The sequence below is a fragment of the Mandrillus leucophaeus genome, unplaced genomic scaffold (assembly GCF_000951045.1).
Source record: "Mandrillus leucophaeus isolate KB7577 unplaced genomic scaffold, Mleu.le_1.0 Scaffold166, whole genome shotgun sequence".
Lineage (NCBI taxonomy): Eukaryota > Metazoa > Chordata > Mammalia > Primates > Cercopithecidae > Mandrillus > Mandrillus leucophaeus.
Window position 1 is genome coordinate 2,779,341 of NW_012101654.1, and position 22,194 is coordinate 2,801,534.

A 22,194-nucleotide genomic window follows, 5' to 3' on the forward strand; every position below is an offset into this window, starting at 1 on the left:
AAAAAAAAAAAAAAAAAAAACAACTAGGACTGGGTATACTTTTTTTTCCTTTTTATGTCTGTCTGGCCTTGCCTCTCTGAGGTCTCAGCCTGAACAAATCTCTCTTCCTTCAGCGCAATCTGTGTGATTTTTCTCACTTTCTTTTTACTTTCTTACTGTACTTTTTCAAATCTGCAAGAGTAAAACCTGTTCATGAATTATTTCATTCTCCTTGAGTCTCTGGATGGATCTCTGAGTGAACCCGCTTCCTGAACAGTGGATCTTTTTACAGTCCGTGTGTTTGCTTTTCATTCTTGTCTTGGATTGTAACTCAATTATTTTTCATTGTTAAGCCAAGAAGATAGATAACATTCTCAGTATAATAAGGACTTCTATTGCTCTGCAATGTGTTTTCATAAGAGGTACTGTCCTACGGTCTGAATCTCTGGAGTCTGTCATTGTGGTCGAAGTTTATGAAATGAATGAGGCAGAACCAACTTGAGACTGTTGGTGACTCAGGGAGTGATTTCAGGAGCCTGTACATGAGCTCCAGCATCCAGGTTCCTCTGCAGCTGCCCCCATGGCCTTGGATGCTGTTTTAAATAAGATGAAAACACCAGGTTTGGGACAGCAGACCTATTGTCACCTAGCAATGCCTAGCAGAAATGATTCTCAGGCTCAAAACTTACACACGTGGTCTCTACACCCCCACATAGAACTTAGCTGATTTCCCTTCCTCACCTCCCACCACAGCTAAAACCCCAGTGAGCTAGTGTAAGCCTCGCCTGAATTTGTGAACTTGTGCCCCTAGTCACAGATAGAAGAGAAGGCCAGTGGGAAAGGAATGGAGGCCTACCCTCTTCGGGCAAGCCTTGCCCAGGTGGACGTGATACCTGGGGGGTTGGAAGTGAGCCAGCCCACTGTGCTTAGGCACAGCAGCCCACGGAAAAACAGCAAGCCTGGTTCTTGCTTTTAAGACATAGTACCTCCCCCTCCCCCCACCCTGCCACTAGTAGTAAAACTGGCCATCATCTCTGGCCAATCTGACTAATCGCTTCTCTGACCCACAGCAATGCTACTCAAAGTATGGTCCACAGACCAGTGGCCCATCTGAAAACTGCTTGTTCCTGATCCACCATGAGATTGGTATGGAGCATGAGAATATTTAGAAAACTTGAGGACAATTTGGTATTGTTGAAAAATCAAAATGTATGATGTTATATTTCACCAAACTATTATTGGAAATTTGTAAAAACTAGTCCTTCATCACATGTAGCTTGAGACAGCTAGACTATAAAGAAACATTGTTTTGTAACCGGCACTCTCCTCAGGAGAGGGAAGCTGGTGTCTCCTCTCCGTGGGCTGAGCTACCCACATGGGAGCAGAAGGGTTTCCCACAGGTGCGTTCTTTAAACATAGTATCTAACAGGAACAGAAACCATTGAACCATATATGTACCTTTCAAAGAGGAACAAGAATGACCCTCCAAAGGACTTCTCATTCTGAAAAGAATGACTTGCTGACTCACATCAATTATATTTATTATTTTTCCATGTAACAAAATTACTTATTTCTGGTACATTGCATAGGTTGGAGATTATGGCCCAATGTGGGTTTATCCTACCTCTACATTTGACTGTGTGGTAGCAGATCCCAGGAAAGGCTCCAAAATGTATGGTCTGAAGAGCTACATTGAATATCAGCTAACACCCACTGTAAGTATCCACGTTATCAAAAGCAGAATCGTGTGGATCACTGATCGCAGCTTGCTTTTTTCTTCATTTTCTAGAGTTGGCATTGGTAACCTTTTCTCTTCCGCTTATTTTGTAGAACACTAATCGATCTGTAAACCACAGGTATAAGCACTTTGACTGGTTATATGAGCGTCTCCTGGTTAAGTTTGGGTCAGCCATTCCAATCCCTTCTCTTCCAGACAAGCAAGTCACAGGTGAGTGTGTTTAATGCTAAACCCAGCATGACAAATAAAAAGACTCAAGTCAGATTATCCTCCTACAAGTCAGTGATGGCGTTTTCCATCCTGTAGAGCAGCAGGAAGCAGGAGTTGGGAACAGTAAATACAGCTATGAAGAGAGAACCATAGCATGTTGTACATATATCTGGAAGTTGCCTAAACATCTAACAAGAACGTTTAATGTACAAATCACTGGTCTTGGTATGTGTGTTGAATTCCAGCAGAGTCATTGCCTTCATTGCTGTACTCTTTCTACAAAAGAAATGTGTACATTTAAAATATGTGAAAAATGACACCTGAAAAAATAGAAATGATTCAGATAGCCTAAAATGGAAATAAAAACGTATGACCCACATGATGCAAACAGGTTATGCAGATGAGCTGCGTTATTTCATTAGATGAATGAGCACTGGACGGAGAAGCCACAGAACTGCTAAGTGTTAACGAAGGAAGAAGCTGCCCGGTTTTCTGCTTGCTTTGATTATTGCCCTCTCCCTTTTCTTGTTTTTTAAAAGTGCCATTTTCTATTTATTTTGATTACTACCTTCTGCCTTCTCTTGTTTTTTAAGTGCCACATTCCCTCCTCTCCCCCACCCCGAAGAATATCTTGGTAAATAACCCATGGTGTTACTAGAGCACCTTGTAAGTATGCAGGTAGAAAGGTTTGTTTTTGTGTCTGGGAATGGTTTTTGTTTTTAATCTCCAGCCTAGCATAGACTTTGCTACTCTGTGTAGGCACTCAGGGACTCAGCATGTGTGTGTCAAAATAAAGGTTGTGGGCCGGGCACAGTGGCTCGCGCTTGTAATCCCAGCACTTTGGGAGGCCGAGGCGGGCGAATCACGAGGTCAGGAGATGGAGACCATCCTGGCTAACACGGTGAAACCCCGTTTCTACTAAAAAATTAGCCGGGTGAGGTGGTAGACGCCTGTAGTCCCAGCTCCTGGGGAGGCTGAGGCAGGAGAATGGCATAAACCCAGGAGGCAGAGGTTGCGATGAGCTGAGATCGCACCACTGCACTCCAGCCCAGGCGACAGAGCGAGACTCTGTCTCAATAAATAAATAAATAAATAAATAAAGTTTGTGAAGAAATGGACTTAAAGATTAGGCAGAGTTTAGTGTATTGCTAGAAAATGTTCATATACATGAACTAGCGAAAACAGAAAGGAGTGGATTGGGAGTGAGAGGAGGTCTTCAAAGGTCAGAGCCAGGAGGCCTGAAAGAGATGTGAAGGAGACGCCGAGAGGCTCACCTGAACCCAGGGAGAAGCAACATGGAGGGGTGAAGGAAGGGTTCTTTCCCAAAGGTCAGGGAAGACCAGAGGCGGTGGAATTCTCACTGCACTCGCAAGAGTCAAACAGTTCAGAGAGGGCCTGCGACTCTTCACAGCCAGGTGGCAGTGCCAGATGGAGACATGTCAGCATCCCCGTGGAGTCCCACGTGTGCCTGCCTGGACACTTCCCGAGTGCCTCTCATCTGTCCTCACAGATAGTCATTTTCATCTTCACTTTATCTATGAGGAAATGGAAATCCAAACATTAAACAGGTTCCCCTCTCTATTGTCGAAAAAGGAATGTGAACCTGATCCCACAGCTTACTCTGTTTATGTTAAGATGTGGACTGACTAAATCTTCCCCTAGAATTAGTATTCATACAATGAGTAAATTATTCTCCTTAAAACATTACTTTATATTTTACTTTGTTTTATGTTTGTTTTTCCCTGAAGTGTTTTGTGGAGATGGAAAGTTTTGTTTTAAAAGTTTTGATTTTGAATTTTTTGGAAAACATTTCAAAAATTTCAAATTGTCATAGGAAAATTGAAAATGGGGCTGCACTGCTGGGTAGATAAACACATCCCCACAGTCCCCTGGGTGACACTTGAGTGGTGCCTCGTGATGCTGGGGCCGTGGAGTGACAGCCAGAGGGCCGGGCTGCTGCTGCCTTCCGCCCAGAGGCACTGACCGCACCCCTACTTTTAACCCAGTTCAGATACTCCCTGTACCTCCTTTTTGTCATCCTTATTGCTTTCAATCACAGCTTTCTCTTTAAAAATACAGATTTCTTTCCATGAAAACTTCAGTTCTGCCATTTAAAATTATAGTCTATTTCCTTGAATTTTGTACTGTCCTTTATCAACTTGGTTAGCACAGCGTGTGCTCCGTGGTGTTTAAATACATGGGTTAATGGCCTGTTTCAGGCTTGTAAGAAATTCTCATATCTTTTAGATTGTAATACATTGTTTATTCTGAATCGGATAATTCAGTACTCTTGTAAAGCTTCAGAGAGTCATGGTTCTCCTTCCATACTAAGATTTGTTTAAAAAAAATAAGTTCAGGCGTGCAGCCAGGGAGGGGAATGTCATAGAAAAGCAAGCAAGCAGCAGCCCCTCGGTGTGAAGAAAGTTGAGCTTTGATTCACTAACTGGGATATGAGCCAAGGAAGCCAAACAGCACAGAAGGGCTCTATTTCCCCCCTCTCACTTGTTTGCCTCCTGCCTGGGATGCCCATAGATCATTATTATATGAGAGCGCTCCTCTCACTTAACTACAGAAGAAAAGAAAAAGGAATGCTTAGTAGGTGATGCTGTGATATTCCTGTGGACTCGATAATTAATCCATGAAAAAGTGTACAGTTAACATTTCTGTATTTGTTTAGAGATTTTTTTATGGAAATAATATTGAATGAATATGGTTTTACTCCTGGGACCAAACTGATATATTCATATACTTATTGAAAACCTTAGTAAGGTTCATGGAAAACAGAGAAATAAAAGTTCCTCCTTCTTTCTAATTCTTTGCAACTTGGTCTGAAAATTCTACCAAACGTAAAATAACATCTGAAGTCATAAGCTTAAAGAGAAACCAGCTGTGTCAGAAAAATTTTCGCAAGAATAATTTTTCAATAAAATAAGAATCTCTGAATTTCAACCAATGATTGGATAATGAACTCTGGGTATAACTCACCTGGCCGTAATGGGAGGTTCATCGTATCCCAGGTCCAGGCTGGCTTTCTGGCCAGGAGGTGGATTATCGTTTTTCCAAGTTACAAGGCTTTGCTTCTGCTTAATCTACTGCTAGTAAATGCAAAGTTTGCAATGCTGTAGTACACTGACAGTGTCTAGACTCATTGTTCTGTTCAAGTCCACTTTTTAGGTAATAAAGGTTTTTGATATATAGGCGCATAATACTATCTATTATTTATTTATTTTTGGAGACAGGGTCTTGCTCTGTTACCCAGCCTGGAGTGCAGTGGCACAGTCATAGCTCACTGCAGCCTTGACCTCCTGGACTCAAGTGATCCTCCCACCTCAGCCTCCCAAGTAGCTGGGATTATAGGTGCACACCACCATTGCCTGACTTTTACTCGTAGTTTCTAAAGGGAAGTTCAGGTTTCATTTTTTAAATTTTACTTTTAAACTTAGGTTCAGTAAATTCATTCTTTTTGGTGTAGAGTTCTGAGTTTTGACAGCTACCACTGCAGTCTTGCAACCACCACTAGATTTCGTGATACAGAACAGCTCCGTCACCTCCCCAGGTTCCCTCGTGCTGCCCATCCCCCTAGTCCTAACCATGGCAACAGCTGATGTGTTCTTTATGTTCATAATTTTGTGTTTTCTAGAATGTCATTATAAATGGAAGCATGCAGTGTATAGTCTTTCGAGTCTGACTGCTTTCATTTAGCATAACGCATTTGCAATTCATTCATTTTGTTGTGTCAGTAGTTTGTTCCTTTTGAGGCCAGTAGTATTCCAGTGTTTAGATATACCATAGCTTGTTTACCCATTCACTCATTGAAGGACATTTGGGTTTCCAGCTTTTGGCAATTATGAATAAAGCTGCCATAAACATTTGCAAACAGGTTTTTGCATGAATATAAGTTTTCATTCCTCTTGGGTAAATAAGAGTAAAATGACTGGGTCATTTGGCAAGTATATGTTTAATGTTTAAGAAATTGCCCGACTGTTTTTCAAAGAGGCTATACCATTTTGGAATCCTCACCAGCAATATATGAGAGTATCAGTAGTTCCACATCCCTACCTGCACTTGATAGTGTTCGGTTTTCCTCATTTTAACCAGTCCGATAGGTATGCAGTGGGATCTCAGCGTGGTTTTGATTTGCATTTCCTAATGGCGAGTGGGGCCGAGCATCTCTTCATGTGCTTATTTCCCATCTGTAGGTCTTCAGTGCTGAAGCGTCTGTTCACATCTTGTGCTCGTTTTGTATCAGTCTGTTTTCTTGTTGTTGAATCCTGAGATTTTTAAAAATATGTATATATTCTAGAAACAAGTTCTTTGTTAGATAAGTGATTTGCAAATAACTTGTCGCAGCTGTGGCTTGGCTTGTCATTTTCTTTTTCTTTCTTTTTTTTTTTTTTTTTTTTTTTTTGAAGACAGGGTCTCACTCTGGTCGCCCAGGCTGGAATGCAACGTCAACCATCTCAGCTCACTACAACCTTGACCTTGACCTCCCGGGCTCAAGCAGTCTTCCAGCCTCAGCCTCCTGAGTAACTAGGGGACTGCAGGCTCTCATCAACACTTCTTGTGAATTTTTTGTATTTTTGGTAGAGACAGGGTTTTCACCCTGTTGCGTAGGCTGGTCTCGAAGTCCTGAGCTCAAGCGATCCACCCACTTCAGCCTCCCAAAGTGTTGGGATTAGAGGCAGGAGCTACCACACTAGCCTTATTATTTTCTTAACAGTGTCTTTTGCATAACAAAGGCTTTTAACTTTAATGAAGTTCACTGTATCAGTTTTTTCTTTCATGGACTGTGCTTGAGGTGTCATGGCTAAGATCAATTCACAACATTTTCTTCTAAAGGTTTTGTAGTTTTAGGCTTTTCATTTAGGTCTTTGATACATTTTGAGGTTATTTTTATATAAGGTGTGCAGTGCGGTAGAGGTAGTGCATTTTTTTTTTTTTTTCATCAGGATATTCAGTGGGTCTCACACCATCTTTTGGAAAGACAGATCTGTTTTACATTTATTAGAATGATGTTTGTAAAAGAAAAAAATCAGTTGATTGTATTTGTGGGTTTATTTCTGGATTCTGTTCTGTTCCATTGATTTATGTGTCCATCCCTTTCTCCAGTTCTGCACTGTCTTGACTTGTGTAGCTTTATGGTAAGTCTTTAAATCAGGTAGCGTGAATCCTCCAACTTGGTTCCTTTACAACACTGTTTTGGCTATTCTTTTTCTTTTTCTTTGCTTGTAAATTTAAATGTCAGTTTGTAGATATTTATAATCATGCTGGAATTTTTATTGGAACCGCATTGATTCTATGGAACAATTTTCACATCTTGATATCTCATCTTCTCCATATATTATTTTCATATATCATATTTTATTTTCATTAGGGTTTTGGAGTCTTCAACATACAGATTCTGCATATATTTTGTTAGATTTATATGTAAGAATTTCAGGCCAGGCATGGTGGCTCACAGCTGTAATCTCAGCACTTTGGGAGGCTGAGGCGGGTGGATCACCTGAGGTCAGGAGTTTGAGACCAACCTGGCCAACGTGGTGAAACCCCATCTCTACTGGAAAAAAAAAATTAGCCAGGCGTGGTGGTGTGCACCTGTAGTCCCAGCTACTCAGGAGGCTGAGGCAGGAGAATCGCTTGAATCCGGGAGGTGGAGGTTGCAGTGAGCCGGGATCACGGCACTGCATTCCAGCCTGGGTGACAGAGTTAGACTTTGTCTCAAAAAAAAAAAAAAAAAAATTTATGTGTAAGAATTTCATTGGAGAGTTGTATTGTAAATGGTACTATTTGTTTTCTAGTTATGTATTGCATATAGAGATACAATTGATTTTTTTATATGCACCTTTTATCTGTGGCCTTGCTAAACTCACTCAGTAGTTCCAGGAGCTTTTTTGTGGGTATGGATGCTTTGGTTTTTTTCTCTTTTCTTTTTTAATGTAGACAGTCATGTCAGCTTGGAATAGAGAGTTTGATTTCATCTTTCCCAATCCATGGGCCTTCTATTTCTGTTTTCGCCTTATTGCACTTGCTAGGACTCCCTGTATGCTGTTGAATAGAAATAGTGAGAACAATCATCTTTGGCTTATTCCTTATCTTAGGGGCAGAGCATTCAGTCTTTCACCATTAAGTATGTATTAGCTGTAGGTTTTTTGTTAGATGTGCTTTTATCAAGTTAAGGAATTTCCCTTCTATTTCTAGGTTGCTGAAAGTTTTTGTTCATGAATAGATGCTGAATTTTGTCCCATGTATTTTGTGTACCCATCGAGTGATTGTATGGCTTTTCTTCTGCTATTAATACAGTAAATCACATTCATCAGCTTTCCACTGCTGAACCAGCCTTACATGCACTTGATGGTGACACATTCTTCTTATGTATTACTGGATTAAATTTGCTAATAATATTTGGTTGAGGATTTGGTTCACGATGGTTATTGATCTATAGTTTTCTTGTAATTTTCTTTGTCTCGTTTTAGTATCAGGGCAATGCTAGTCTTATAGGATGAGTTTGGAACTATTCCCTCCTTTTTTATATTCTGGAAGAGATTATATAGAATTGATATTGTTCTATACATGTTTGATAGAATTCACCACTGAAATCATCTGGACCTGGAGTGTTCTTTGTGGGAAGGCTTTAACTATGAATTTAATTTCCTTAATAGGTATAGGACTATTCAGGCTGTCTCTTCTTTAGTGAGCTTTGGTAGCTTGGGTCTTTAAGGGAATTTATTTATTTCATATAAGTTGTTGGGTATAGTTTTAGAGTTGCTCTTAGTATCTCTTTGTACTTTTAAAGATGTTAGGTCTGTAATGATATATACTCCTTCATTTCTGATTTTGATCATTGTCATCTCTCTCTTTTCTTTGGTTTTATTGATTTTTATTTTTCTCTTTTCTATTGTATTGTTTTCTGCTCTTTTATCATTTCTCTCCATCAGCTTGGTTTGAGTTTGATTTATTATTTTCCTAGTTTCTTAACATAGAAACTTAGATTATTGTTTTGAGATATTTCTACTATCACAGGCGTTAAATGCTAAAAACTTTCCTCTAAGCATTGCTTTTGCTGCATTCCATAAAGTCTAATATATTGAGTTTTCATGTTCATTCAGGTCAAAACATTTTCTAATTTTTCTCATAAGTTCTTATTGATCCATGGGTTATTTAGAAATATACCTGTATCTCAGTATCCATGGGAATTGGTTTCAGAATCTCCCACAGATACAAAATCCATGGATGCTCAAGTCCCTGATATAAAATGGTATAGTATTTGCATATAACCTATGCACATTAATTATAATACCTAATACAATGTAAATGCTATGTATTGTCTTGAGAATAATAACAAGGAAAAAAGTCCATACATATTCATTACAGAAACATTTTTTTTTCCTCAAATATTTGCAATCTGAGGTTGGTTGAATCCATCTATGCAGAACCAATGGATACAGAGAACCAACTCTATGTTTAATTTCCAAATATTTGGCCATTTCCCAAATTTTTTTCTTTTGACCTCCAGTTTTATTATGTTCAGAGAACATACTTTGCATGATTTTTAGTCCTTTTACATTTATTCAGATTTATTTTATGGCCTAGCATATGGTCTGTCCTAGAGAATATTCCATGTGTGCTTCAAAAGAATATGTGTCTGTAGCAACTGGGTGGAGCATTTCATTCATGTCAATCAGACTGGGTTGATAGTGTTATTCAGGTTTCTGTATCCTCGCCAATTTTCTTTCTAGTTCTGTCAATTTATTGAGTATCGGGTATTGAAATTTAGCATTCTTATTGGTGGACCCTCTCTCCTTTTAATTCTGTCAGTTTTTGTTTTATGTATTTTGAGGCTCTCTTGTTAAGTAGACACACAGTTTGTAATATCTTCCTGATGTAGTGAGTCTTTTATCATGAGGTGTCCCCCATTGTCTCTAGTAAGATTTCCTGTGTTAAAGCATACTTGTCTAATATTAGTATAGTCACTCCATTTGTCTTATGGTTACTGTTTGTATGGTATATCTTTTCTCATCCATTTACTTTCAGTATATGTGTGCCTTTGAAATTAAGCTGTTTCTCTTATAGGCAAGATAGTTGGATCTTACTTTTTTACCAAGTCTCACAATCTGCTTTTGATTGGGGTTTTTAGACCATTTGTATTTTTTTTTTTTTTGACACGGAGTCTCGCTCTGTCACCCAGGCTGGAGTGCAGTGGCCGATCTTAGCTCACTGCAAGCTCCGCCTCCCAGGTTTACGCCATTCTCCTGCCTCAGCCTCCCGAGTAGCTGGGACTATAGGCGTCCATTTGTATTTAGTATAATTATTGACGTGGTTAGATTCACATTTGCCATTTTGTTATTTGTTTTCTGTGTTTGCTGCTTTTTGCTCCTTTACTGCCTTTCCCTTGTGTTAAATATTTTACAGTGAGTGTATTGTTGTAATTCCTCTCATTGTTTAAACTAAATTTTTAAAGTTATTTTCTTAGTGGTTGCCCTACGGGATATAATATGCATCTTTTTTAACATCACAGTGCACTTTAAATTAATATTAATGCCACTAACATATAGAAACTTTTATCCTATATAGCTTTATTCACTTCCCTCATTTATGCTATTATTTTCATATATATTACATCTATATATTATGACTCCAACAATACAGTGTGGCAATTACTGCTTTCTACAGTCTTTTGTGTTTTAAAGATGCTAAGGAAACAAATTAGAAAAAATATATCTATAGAGTCTTTTACATAAATCCTTTTATTTCTGGTGCTGTTTATTTCTCTCTGCAGATTCAAGTCACCATCTTAACTAATTTCTTTTTAGCCTGAAGGACTTCTTTTAATACTTCTTACAATGCATGTCTGTTATCAGTGAATTCTCTCATTATTTATCTGGGTATGTCTTTATTTTTAGAGGATAGTTGTACTGATCTGGCTACATTGTGTCAGACAGCAAGTCAGCTGTTAATGCTGTTTAAGGTGCCCACACCGCTGTGCATGATCAGTCATTTTTCACTTGCTGCTTTCAAGATTTTGATTTTGTCTTTCAGTAGTTGAACTCTGTCGTATCTAGTTGTGAATCTCTTTGTATTTATCCTACAAATACAGACTGTACTGAGGTTTGTTGAGCTTCTTGGAAATGTAGATTCATTTTCCATCAGATTTGAGAAGTTTTCTGCCATTATTTCTTCAAATATTTTTTTGTCTCTCTCTTCTTCCTCTGGGATTCTCATTACAAGTGTTTGGTGTGCTTGATGTATTCTAAAGTGTGTTCATTTTACGTTTCTTTTTTTTTTCTCTGTGTTCTTCATGTTAGTTAACTTCTGTTGACCTATCTTCAAATTCACTGGGTGTTTTTTTTCTTCTGCTACCTTAAATCTTCTGCTGAGCCTTATCTGCAGTGAATTTTTAATTTCAATTACTATACTTTCAACTCCAGAATTTCCAAGTGATTCTTTTTTGGTAACTTCTGTCGCCTTTTTGAAATTCTGTGTGTTGATTCTCTGTCATATTTTTCTTTAATTTTTTAGGCTTCCCTTAGTTCTTTGAACATCTTTATAGAATCTGCTTTATCTGCCACATTGTTTTTTTTTCTGCCAAACTCAACGTCTGAGGATACTCAGAGATAGTGTCTATTGACTGCTTGTTTTTTTCCTAGTATGGGTCATATCTTGCTATTTCTTTGCATATCTCTTAATTTTTTGTTGAAAACTGGACATTTTTGAGAATATATTTTAGCAACTCTAGATTCTGAGTTTACCTCCCTGAAGGTTGTTGTTTCTGCTTTTTATTTGTTAAGTAACTTGCCTAAGATTAAATCTCTGAAGTCTGTCTCCCTGGCAGTTCAGTTATTGCTGTGTTTGTTAATTTGTTTATTTTACATTTGCCTTCCTAGAGTTTGCTCCTGTGTCTGTGTGGATTGGTAGTAAGCCTATGATTGATTGACAGAGGTTGTAACCAACCACCTCAGGCCAGTAAGTTGGGGCTTCTGTCCTCTGTCGATGTAACTGTAACTCGATGTAACTCATTCAAAACTCAGGTCATTTTTAAGTTGCCCTAGCTTTTACTTTCTACCAGACCCTTTTGTGTCTCCTTTACTTGTATGTACAGCCTCACAGTTGACCAGGATTGTGTGCCTGGCTTGGACCTTCTCTGGTCTCCACTGTGTATGCATACGGCCTCAGCCTGGAATATGCATGGTTCAACCTTGGCTATCAGGGCTGATGGCCCTTCCTGTTCATCTTTCTCTGAGATTGTCACTGCCACTGACACCACCATTGAACATGGGCATCTCCCATCACTTCAAGTAAGCCTCTTACCCTGACGGAGAAGCTGCAGCTGCCCATCTTCACAGCCTGTCCACCCTAGTGGTACTGCCATGTCAAACACTTGTGGGGTGATACACAGGCAGCAGGTCCGGGAGAGACAGGAGCAGCCTTCCAACACCACAGATTTCCGTCATTGTCGCCTAAAGTTCAGTTCTTCAAGCGTAAACACTTCTTAGATGGCCATTCGCCTTTTGTTGATTTCTAGAGCACTCATTTGGTTGTTTTTGTCAATGTTGTCTAGCTTTATAGCTGCTTTTGAGGGGTAGGGTTAGCTGATCTCTCCAGGCCGTAGCTGGAACTTCTACCACTGGAAGCCTTTCAACTAATAGTAAGTTTTGTTTGTAGGTTTATAAACATTCTTAATGTTCACTTGATGTTTGTTATGCCATCGTTGTCAAGCTGACCTTCTACTCTTAAAACAGAAAGGACCACTCATTAAACTGTTTTAGTATGGTCACAAGTTCTGGAATAGCAACTTACCTTACTGCATTCATGGAAAAATTCCTTTGGTATTTCAGTTTAAGTAATTTAAAATACATGGAGGAAAAAAGCTACAGCATTGGGTTACTTTTCATAGTGATAAATTTAAACTTGTATGTATGTAATTTATATTGCATTTGGACACATTTTTATAATATGAAAATGTCATGTCATTTGTGAGAATGACATTAAATTCCGCTTATCACTCCTTTCTTGCCTATAGGACTTCCTGTGGCCACAAAGAAACTGGCCTGTTCGCTTGTAGGAAAAAGACAGGTTTTCATGTTGAGATAAGATTTCATTTTTTTTTTTTTAGTACTTTAAGGATAATTGAAGAAAATAGCACTTTGAGGTTGTTATTGTTCTTGTCCCAATTAAAGGGTTTGTAGATATGTTAAATTGGAATTATATTCTTAAAAACTGAAGTCTGTTGCATCTTACCTGTGCGTCTTTGAGCGTTCATTGTGTTGCTTGTATTTTAGATTAGTGAAAAATCACCAGGGTTTACCTTTTGCTAAATAACTTTCTACCAAGTAGCCAGTAGCCATAGAAATGGTTTTTCAGTTACTGTATGGTAACAGTAATTCATTTTAGACAAAGTTGCATGTCATTCTTTGTGTGTCGCTTGCAGGCCGCTTTGAAGAGGAATTTATCAAAATGCGCATGGAGAGACTTCAGGCCTGGATGACCAGGATGTGTCGCCATCCAGTAATCTCTGAAAGTGAAGTTTTCCAGCAGTTCCTAAATTTCCGAGATGAGAAGGTAGGACGTTGTATTATTATGGCATCAGAGGATATTGAGAGTTGTCTCATTCACACCAAACTTATTTCTGAAAGGAGTTAAAATTATGTTGGTTATTTATTTCTCACTTCCTCCAGCGACAGTGAGGGGACAGAAACCTAAATCCCCACTGTAGGAAATGTGTCACGATGAGTGACGAGCTGCCTGCCAGAAGGGCTTCCCCTACGCTGGGAGTGGGTTGGCTCAGGGTGGGCAGGGGCAGGGTGAAGGATGTAATGGCGTCAGCAGTTTTTCCCTAGATGTTTTAAAAATAGGAGGCTAGGCCCCAAACTCTGAAGGTATTATCAGCATGAAGTGAGGGGAGTGGGGTGACTGATTTTCCTGATCACATTGCCCTTACGATGTAACAGCATAATGACAGGAAAGGGAGAGGCAGACATGAGCTGCTCTTCTCAGAGCCAGGCCATTTTCATCACTGTAATGGTGAGTCCAAAGTCAATGCTGGCCTCTGTCTGCCTGCCCCTGTGACCAGTTAGTCTGCCAGTGGTCATCTGTTCTTCATTAAAGTCAAGGAAAAGTTGGCTGCCTGACATCTCAAAATTGTCTGCTTTGGAAATAGTTTTCTCTCTCAGTAAGCATTTACTGTACTCCTTATTGTATCATTTTATTCCCTAAAGATGTTTCCTCCACAATTTGTCTCAACAAATACTGCATATCTTAGAAAGCACCCTAAAGAATAAAAGCAGGAGTTGGCCTAGAAGCCACAGCAGATGCTAAATACATTATCAGCCTGGGAAATAAATTATGAAGCTATTTTTGTCTCTAATCAAATAATAGAATATCATATACCCTCTTGGAACTTTGAGAGGTTGACTTGCTAAACTTCTTTTTAGTACTTTTCACTTGTTGAAGTGAACAAATAGTAAGTCTTAAATATTAGGGCTCTATCAGTGTATGTTTACACGTGTATGCATACGCTTAACATACATATTTGGGCCTTATTTTCAGTTATTGACTATTTCTAGAATTGACCAGCTCATGTGATATGTTATATGTCACCAGCTTGGGAATGAGACAACATGGAGATGCTTCACCATGTCTTTGTGAATTTGTATATATCACGGGTCTCTTCACCATGTCTTAGGAATTTGTATATATTTATGGTGAGACAGGGTACTCCGTCACACTGTGTGTGTCATGTAGCTGTATAGTAGTGAAACTAAGTTCTTTGAATTCAGTAACTGTTTTGGTTACTTTGTAGTTATAGAAACTACAGGGAACCTCCTCCAAGTTTGTTGCCTTCCTGGTGCCCACAAGACTTTAACAAGAGCTTATTTGATAGATTTTCCAAGGATTTGATTTAGAAGGCACTTCTGAAGGCCGTGTTTTATGCATGGTGGAGTTTAATAAATCCTAGACATCAGTTGTGTTGTGTTGTTTTAAATGACTGCCACTTTCAAAGAGGGATCAGCTTGTCATAAAAGTGGTATAAGAGAAAAAAGAAAGAACTTGGAGTCAGGGCACTTGAGTTCTGGTCTTAGCGCTACTTCTAACTGCTTCTGTGATCTTAGTGAAGGTATTTAATCCCTTTGGGCCAGAATTTCCTCGCTTGCTAAATGACAGTGTGGAACTACATAGAAACTATGATGCTGTGGTAAGTAGCAGCTCATGTAAATAAATGGTAGACACAGAAACCCCCAAAGAATCTATAGATACATTATTAGAAATAAGTGGTTAGTAAGGTAGCTGGATACAAGACATTGCATATTTATCAGCAAAAAACAGAAATCGAAAATCTAAAAAAAAAAAACCTCATTTACAATAACATCAAAAGTATCAAATATCCAGGAATAAATACAAGAAAATGTACAAAAAAATCTACATAGAAAACTATGAAACATTATTGAGAAAAATAATGGAAATAAGTTTTCTAATAATACTGTGTCTCATGGGCTGAAAACAGTAAGGACGTCATATGTAGAAAATCAAAATGCCAAGAATTGCCAGGATTCTCTTGGAAAAGAATGAACTAGGAGGAGGACTTTATTGCGTATCAGAACTCATTGTGAAGCTAAAAAAGTTTAAAAGCATGACTTGGCATAAGGCTAGACAAACCAACCAGTAGAGCAGAATAGACACTTGATCTCTGAGAAACATGGCACTGAGCATAGTAGGGAAAGGACAGTCTTTTCAGTAGCCGGTGCTGGGTCAGTTGGATGGCACACTGCAGGGAAATGAAATGTGCTCGCTACCTCACTACAGTCTGCAGTTTATTAGGGTTGTTATTGATATTGTTATGTTTTTAAAATATGTCCCAGGCTGGGTGTGGTGGATCACTTGAGGTCAGGAATTCAAGACCAGCCTGGCCAATATGGCAAAACCCTGTCTCTACTAAAAATACAAAAATTCACCAGGTGTGGTGGCGCACAGCTGTAATCCCAGCTACTTGGGAGGCCGAAGCAAGAGAATCATTTGAACCCCGGGGTGAAGGTTGCAGTGAGCCAAGATTGTGCCACTGCACTCCAGCCTGGGCGACAGAGCAAAACTCTGTCTCAAATATGTATATATGTATGTATTGTATTTGAAATTAGCTTTAAAGTAAGAAAAAAAAATCCCACAGGTAGAATGAAGGAGAGTACCTATGAAACAAGATTGGCACCTCCTGGGGAGCAGTGGTGCCTGGGCAACTTTTCCCTTGGCCACTTGTGCTGAAGGTGGAGCTGTGGGTCTCCTGTGGAGTCACAGCAAACAGGCACTTGGAAAGTTTCTTTCAGTCTTTGAGTATTGGTTGAAAGGAAAGCACCCAGAACTGTAGCCAAAGGAGTCATTATACTTCCAGAAAAATCTCAAAAGTATTGCAAGCAACAGTAGTAGCTATTGGATCAGACCTTAAAGGTGCGGGTGGAAAGATTTAACCAGTTAGCGTGAAAGTTAAAGTTTTCCCAGAATATGGAGGCACCGAGTAGTTCTAGACAAGGGTCATTTCTTATTTAGAGGCGGTGCCATTCTTAGAAAGTGTGTAAGCCGAAGTAAATCCCTACTGAAATGGCATCACATGAGGCTGCCCGTGCCACCACGGTTCTGAAAGCTTCATCACGTAAATGACTTCTGTATCTCATACTAAAGTAATGATAGTTAAAAAAAGATTGGCAAAGTGTTGGTAATTATTGAAGCTGAACCTGAGGGGGTTATTATACTTTTCTTCTTTTGTATATGTTTGAAAGTTTTCATTGTATATAGTTTTCTTGAAAATAAATTCCATGTGGCTCGCAGTCTAAATGTGAAAAGCAACATAGTAATGCTTACAGAAGATAACGTGGGACATCTTCGTATCCTAGCAAGCAGGGAAGAATTTCTGAAATATGACATGAAGAAGACTCTGCAGAAAGATGTGGATAAATCAGACTACATTAGAACTTCTTTGTTCAGCAGAGCTATGACAAGCGAAAAGCTACTGGGTAGAAGATACTTGCACGTATATATAAGCAATGAAGGGCTAGATTTTAGAATATATGAAAACATCAGTAAGCCCAGTGGAAAAATAGGAGATTTGATCATGTACTTCATAAAATAAGGTATCTGAATCAACAACAGATGTATAGAAAAGGACCTAATCTCATTAGCAATTAATAAATACAAATTAAAACCACAGCAAGATACCGCTACACACTTGCCAGAGTGGCTAAAACTAACCATACCACGTGTCATCTTGGTGAGGTGAGATGCCATTGGGACTCATAGCCTGTTGGGGGAAAGTTGGTAAGACCAATTTGGAAAAGTTTGGCATTTACTAAAGTTGAACCCTCTCATATGACCTGGCATTTCCACTCCTGGGCACGTACTGAATATAGAAATGCATGCACACAGACACCAGGAGACATGTACGTAACAGCTTCATTCATAACTTGATAAGGGTGGCTACCAGTAGTAGAATAGATAAATAAATTGGGGATTATTCATACAGTAGAATGTTATACAGCAATGAAATGAATGAACTATAGTTCTACACAAAATTGTGACTGTAGTTCCTAGCCAAGATCGAGCAAAAAAAGCCAGACACCAAAGAACGCATTTATAGGGTTCTTTGCTAGCTTGAAAAACTAGCAGGACAGGGTAGGATGCATGCTTAGGTGCGTCTAAACAAAGTCCATTTGTGCTGCTGTAACAAAGTACCTGAGACTGGATAATTTATATACAACAGAAATTTATTTCTCACAGTTACAGAGGCTGGAAGTCAAAGATCAAGGCACCAGCATTTGATGTGTGGTGAGGGCTGCATCCTCCAAAAGGGAGAAATGCTGAGTCCCCACATGGTGGAAGGTGGAAAAACAAAAAGGGACAAACTCTTTTATCAGGACGCTAATCTCATCCACAAGTGGGGAGGCCCTCATGACCTAATCACTTCTTAAAGGCCCCCCCTCTTAATATTATCACGTTGGCTATTAAGTTTCAAAACATGAAGTTTGGAGGGAACACATTCAAACCATAGCGGAAAAGCAAGGAAATGAAAACCATAAGAGAGAGATTACTGGTTACCTTTGTGGGAGAGGGAAGAGGTAGCAGTGCTTGGGGAAAGGACAATGCAGGGGTGCTTTTGGAATGGAAGCTCTTTGCTCCTTCCTGGCCTAGTTGGTCGTTACGCAAATATTCACTTTGTGACATTCATTGCACTGGATATTTTTGCTTTGGGGTACTCTGTGTGTACATCTTAATATGTTTTTTTTTTTAAAAAAAAAAAACCTCATAATACTGGTTTCTGTGTTATATTTTAGAAAAGCATTTACCTTTTTAGAAATCAGTTAACCTAAACATTTGAGGCACTTGGTCAGAATGCATAGGGTGGGCTGAGCACAGTGGCTTATGCCTGGAATCCCAGAACCTTGCAGGGGCCGAGGTGGGCATATTGCTTGAGCCCAGGAGTTCGGGACCAGCCTGACTAACATGGTGAAACCCCATCTCTACAAAAAATACAAAAATTAGCCAGGCGTGGTGGCGTGCGCCTTAAGTCCCAGCTACCTGGGGGGCTGAGGTGGGAGGATCACGTGAACCTGGAAGTTCAAGGCTACAGTCAGCTGAGATCACGCCACTGTACTCCAGCCTAGAAGGCAAAGTGAGACTGTCTCAAAAAAAAAAATATATATATATATGTATATAGGGTGTTTCTTTTTGCTGTGTTTATGTAGGTAGCCGTTGGAAAGGAAACATGGCTGAATCGGTTCATTCTCAAAAGACTTGGTCCCTTTAGGTCCATTCTGTGGAATGACACTGTTCATGCCCTGAGATTACATTTGGGATATAAAGGTATTTGGTCCATGGTGAGGAGGGAGATAGAGTGGGAGCTGCTTGCTGAAAATTAGAAAGATAAAGGTGATCAATGAGCTGGTCCTGTTTGGGAATTTTGAAGACCAGTTTGTGCTCTCCACTTGAACCTTACAGCGTTCTCATTTACAGGAATGGAAAACTGGAAAGAGGAAGGCTGAGAAAGATGAGCTGGCGGGAGTCATGATATTTTCCACCATGGAACCAGAGGCACCTGACTTGGACTTAGTAGAAATGTGAGAGACGCTGCCAGGTTTTCTTTCTTCTCACTCTGCACCCTCCTCCTCTGGCCTTCAGGCCTCAGCCAGAGTAGCTGCAGCCGAAACTCAAATTGTCAGACTAGAGTTTTATGAAATGAGCGGGATTTGTAGTCCAATGACAAGGGAAACATCATTTGTATGTAGAAGTACTGTCTTTATAACTGCAACATCAGACTAAAATCTTTCTTTTACCTTGAAGCCGGTGATTTCATAGTTGACACGGTGTTGAGTAGCTGTTTCCAATAGTGTGATGAAACCAGGCGGCACGGAGCCACCTAAAACCCACGCAATATTCAGACAGCAAACCTCTTTGAACATTGCCTTGAGGAAGCAGTCTCTAACCTGCTTTTTCTGTATATTTTTTTAATCTGTTGATTTTAATCATTTAGTTTTTAAAGTACAAAGTCAGTTGAAACTTTGGAGTAGTTCCTTTTCTCTTAAGGACTTATAAGAAATTTGCATGGCTTTTAGTTTTAAAAAGCTTTTTTATCGTAAAATTATTGTGTATGTGTTACCGAAAGTATAGACAAGAAACACACACACACACACATACACCTAACCCTTCAACCACCCAGAGAGAAAATCGGTGTTAATATGTTAGTGTTTAGTCTCCCAAATCCTCCTCTGTACATATGTAATTATAGGAAAGGTTGTTTAAACAAAAATGACCTCACACTAGACACTTTGTTTTATAATCTGCTTTTTTCATCTAACAGTATATTGTGATCTTTTTAGGCTGGCAAATACACTTTTGACATCCTTAGAAAGAACTGGTATCTTTCAGGTCACTTAGGTGATTGTGTATCCAGGTTATTGTCTGTGTTTCACTGAGTACTTGGAATGAATGGCCAGTTAGCATTAGCAACCCCTATTATTCTTTTATAGATTTGATGGTCCCCCCAGTGATTGGAATTTTCCTAAATAAGATAGTCAATAAATTATTTTATTTACTTTAGAATAATTTTAAAATTCACAAAGAATTGTAGAGGCAGAAAGGAAGCAAAGTTAAAATATAAATCACCGCTTTTTACGTAGTTCTTTAAATGTCTGCATCAAGCCTGTATTTAAGGCTAACGTAGTGAAAGGGGAGTTGTTATCGTGCAAGGAAACAAGTGCCTGTGGGTACGTTTGGCCTGAGTGTCCCCACAGCAGTGCTGTTCCTCCTGCTTATGTGACTGACGGCTGCCTTCGCCCACAGAGAGCAGAAGTGTGAGGCTGTGGGGAAGTTCACCAAGGCCATGGATGACGGCGTGAAGGAGCTGCTGACGGTGGGGCAGGAGCACTGGAAGCGCTGCACGGGGCGTAAGTCCACTCCTTACAGCGCACTGGGCTCGTAGAGGGTGATGCAGGCTCAGTTTTATGTCCCTTATCATAGAAGGGAACCTGCTGCCTCAAACAGAAGTGTATTTGGTGGGCAGCAGTAATGTCACTCCTGTGATTCTGTTTAATCTCACTTCACCCGAGTTAAACCACAGAAAATTGACTAACAAAGCCAGGTTAAGAAATCTCATATGGAGCGCCATGTTCACTTAATTAGTTCCAGTAATTTGGGGCTTTATAATCTTTGGAAAATTAATCATTTTTGCATGTTTTGAGAGTGCTTGTAGTTATTCTTAGTCTCATGATTTTGTTTTTTAATCTTCATCCATTTGGTAAGATGTTGTATATTTGACTAAAGCCATAGTGTTTAGAAAAACCAGTATAGTTAGTAGTAAAAATATGTCAGAGCAGAAGCACTGCTGAGGGGAGAGTGTCACTGTCAGTCACGGCTTTCTGCCCACTCTGCCGTGTCCCTAAGAACTTCCTGCCTCCCTCCTTCTCTTTGGTTTGTAGGCTTTCATTCTGCTGAAGGTTTTTCCTGTATTCCCCAGAACTGTGCAGCTCTGTCGCCACACATGGCCCAGGATAGATAAACAGTCACGTATCCAGCTGTGGGGCTAATGCTGCGGGCTGCTGCCCTGTTACACCCACAGGCTCAGAGGCTGCAGAATGACTTATCAGGCCCTGAAATGCTGGGATCGCACTGCTCTCCAATGCGCAGATGTCTTTGACTCCCTTAGAGTCCTAGGACTTCTCTCCTTTATATCTGGTCTGCCCTTATTGCTGTCTTAACCTCTGGAGAAAAGGGCCTTCTAATCTATCACTAAGAATTTTCTGGCCTTCACTTCATAACACCGTACAGGAATATTGGTTGTATTCAGTTTTAAAAAAAATAAAAATGTTTTATATTTTGAATTATGAGTAATATATACCTACTTTTATATCGGCCTTTGATGCTCAGCATAGGAAAGGGATCTGTTCTTGTAATGATTTTTTTAAAGGTGATATTTTTACGCTAAAAAAGGAAAACAATCAATTTGAAATCCAATAATAATTTTAAAGAGCAGGAAACTAAATATGGAGTGACTCGTAGATGAATTAATAAGATAGCACAGCAAAGACAATGCCAGTATTACTATCCGATCCAGATCTGAAAATCCAAAGCCTTACATCAGAAATCAGTAAACTATGGTCTGAGCGCCAAATTTGGCTTGCCACTTATTTTGTAAATAAAGTTTTGTTGGAACACACCCATGCCCGTTTATTTGTCTATTGTCTTTGGCTACATTTGTGTCATAATGGTCGAGTTGAGTAGTTTCAACAGAAACTTGTGGCTCCATAAAGCCTAAAACATTTACTATCTGACACTTTGCAGAGGAAGTTTGCCAGGCCCTGCCTTACCTCAACCATTGGCCAATGCTACCTCTACCTCTTCCTCTACTAGCGGCAATACCAGTACCAGTGGCGCTTTACCATCCACATATTATATAAACAGAACAACTTGTAACATACCAGCTGTTCGTGCTTGAGGGGCAGACACCAGGAATAACAGTTGTTTCTTTCCCATAGCAAAGAAATATGATGCTATATCCTAAATGTATAGAATTAGCCCTGAGAAAATAATGTATACAAATGCAGCATCTAGAAAACAAAACCTGTGTCAAGACTTTGGTCATAGAGGAGGACTCATGAACAAAAGGCGAATTGACATTGTTCTCTAAAGCAGAGGTCCCCAGTCCCCAGGCCATGGGCTGGTACATGGAACATTACTGCACAGCAGGAGGCAAGTGAAGCTTCATCTCTATCTCCAGGCGCTCCCCATCACTCACATAC

The 22,194-nt window shown here is 39.6% G+C and overlaps 1 protein-coding gene across 1 annotated transcript in view; it reads left to right on the plus strand.

The window, feature by feature from the left end:
• Positions 1 to 22,194, plus strand: part of SNX9 (sorting nexin 9) — a 290,347-nt gene that overhangs the window by 237,713 nt on the left and 30,440 nt on the right. The window contains exons 10-14 of the mRNA XM_011976425.1: positions 1,569 to 1,694; positions 1,810 to 1,927; positions 13,353 to 13,483; positions 18,914 to 19,017; positions 20,240 to 20,343. Coding sequence (XP_011831815.1) covers positions 1,569 to 1,694; positions 1,810 to 1,927; positions 13,353 to 13,483; positions 18,914 to 19,017; positions 20,240 to 20,343 — 583 coding nt within the window. The remainder of the gene's footprint in view (positions 1 to 1,568; positions 1,695 to 1,809; positions 1,928 to 13,352; positions 13,484 to 18,913; positions 19,018 to 20,239; positions 20,344 to 22,194) is intronic.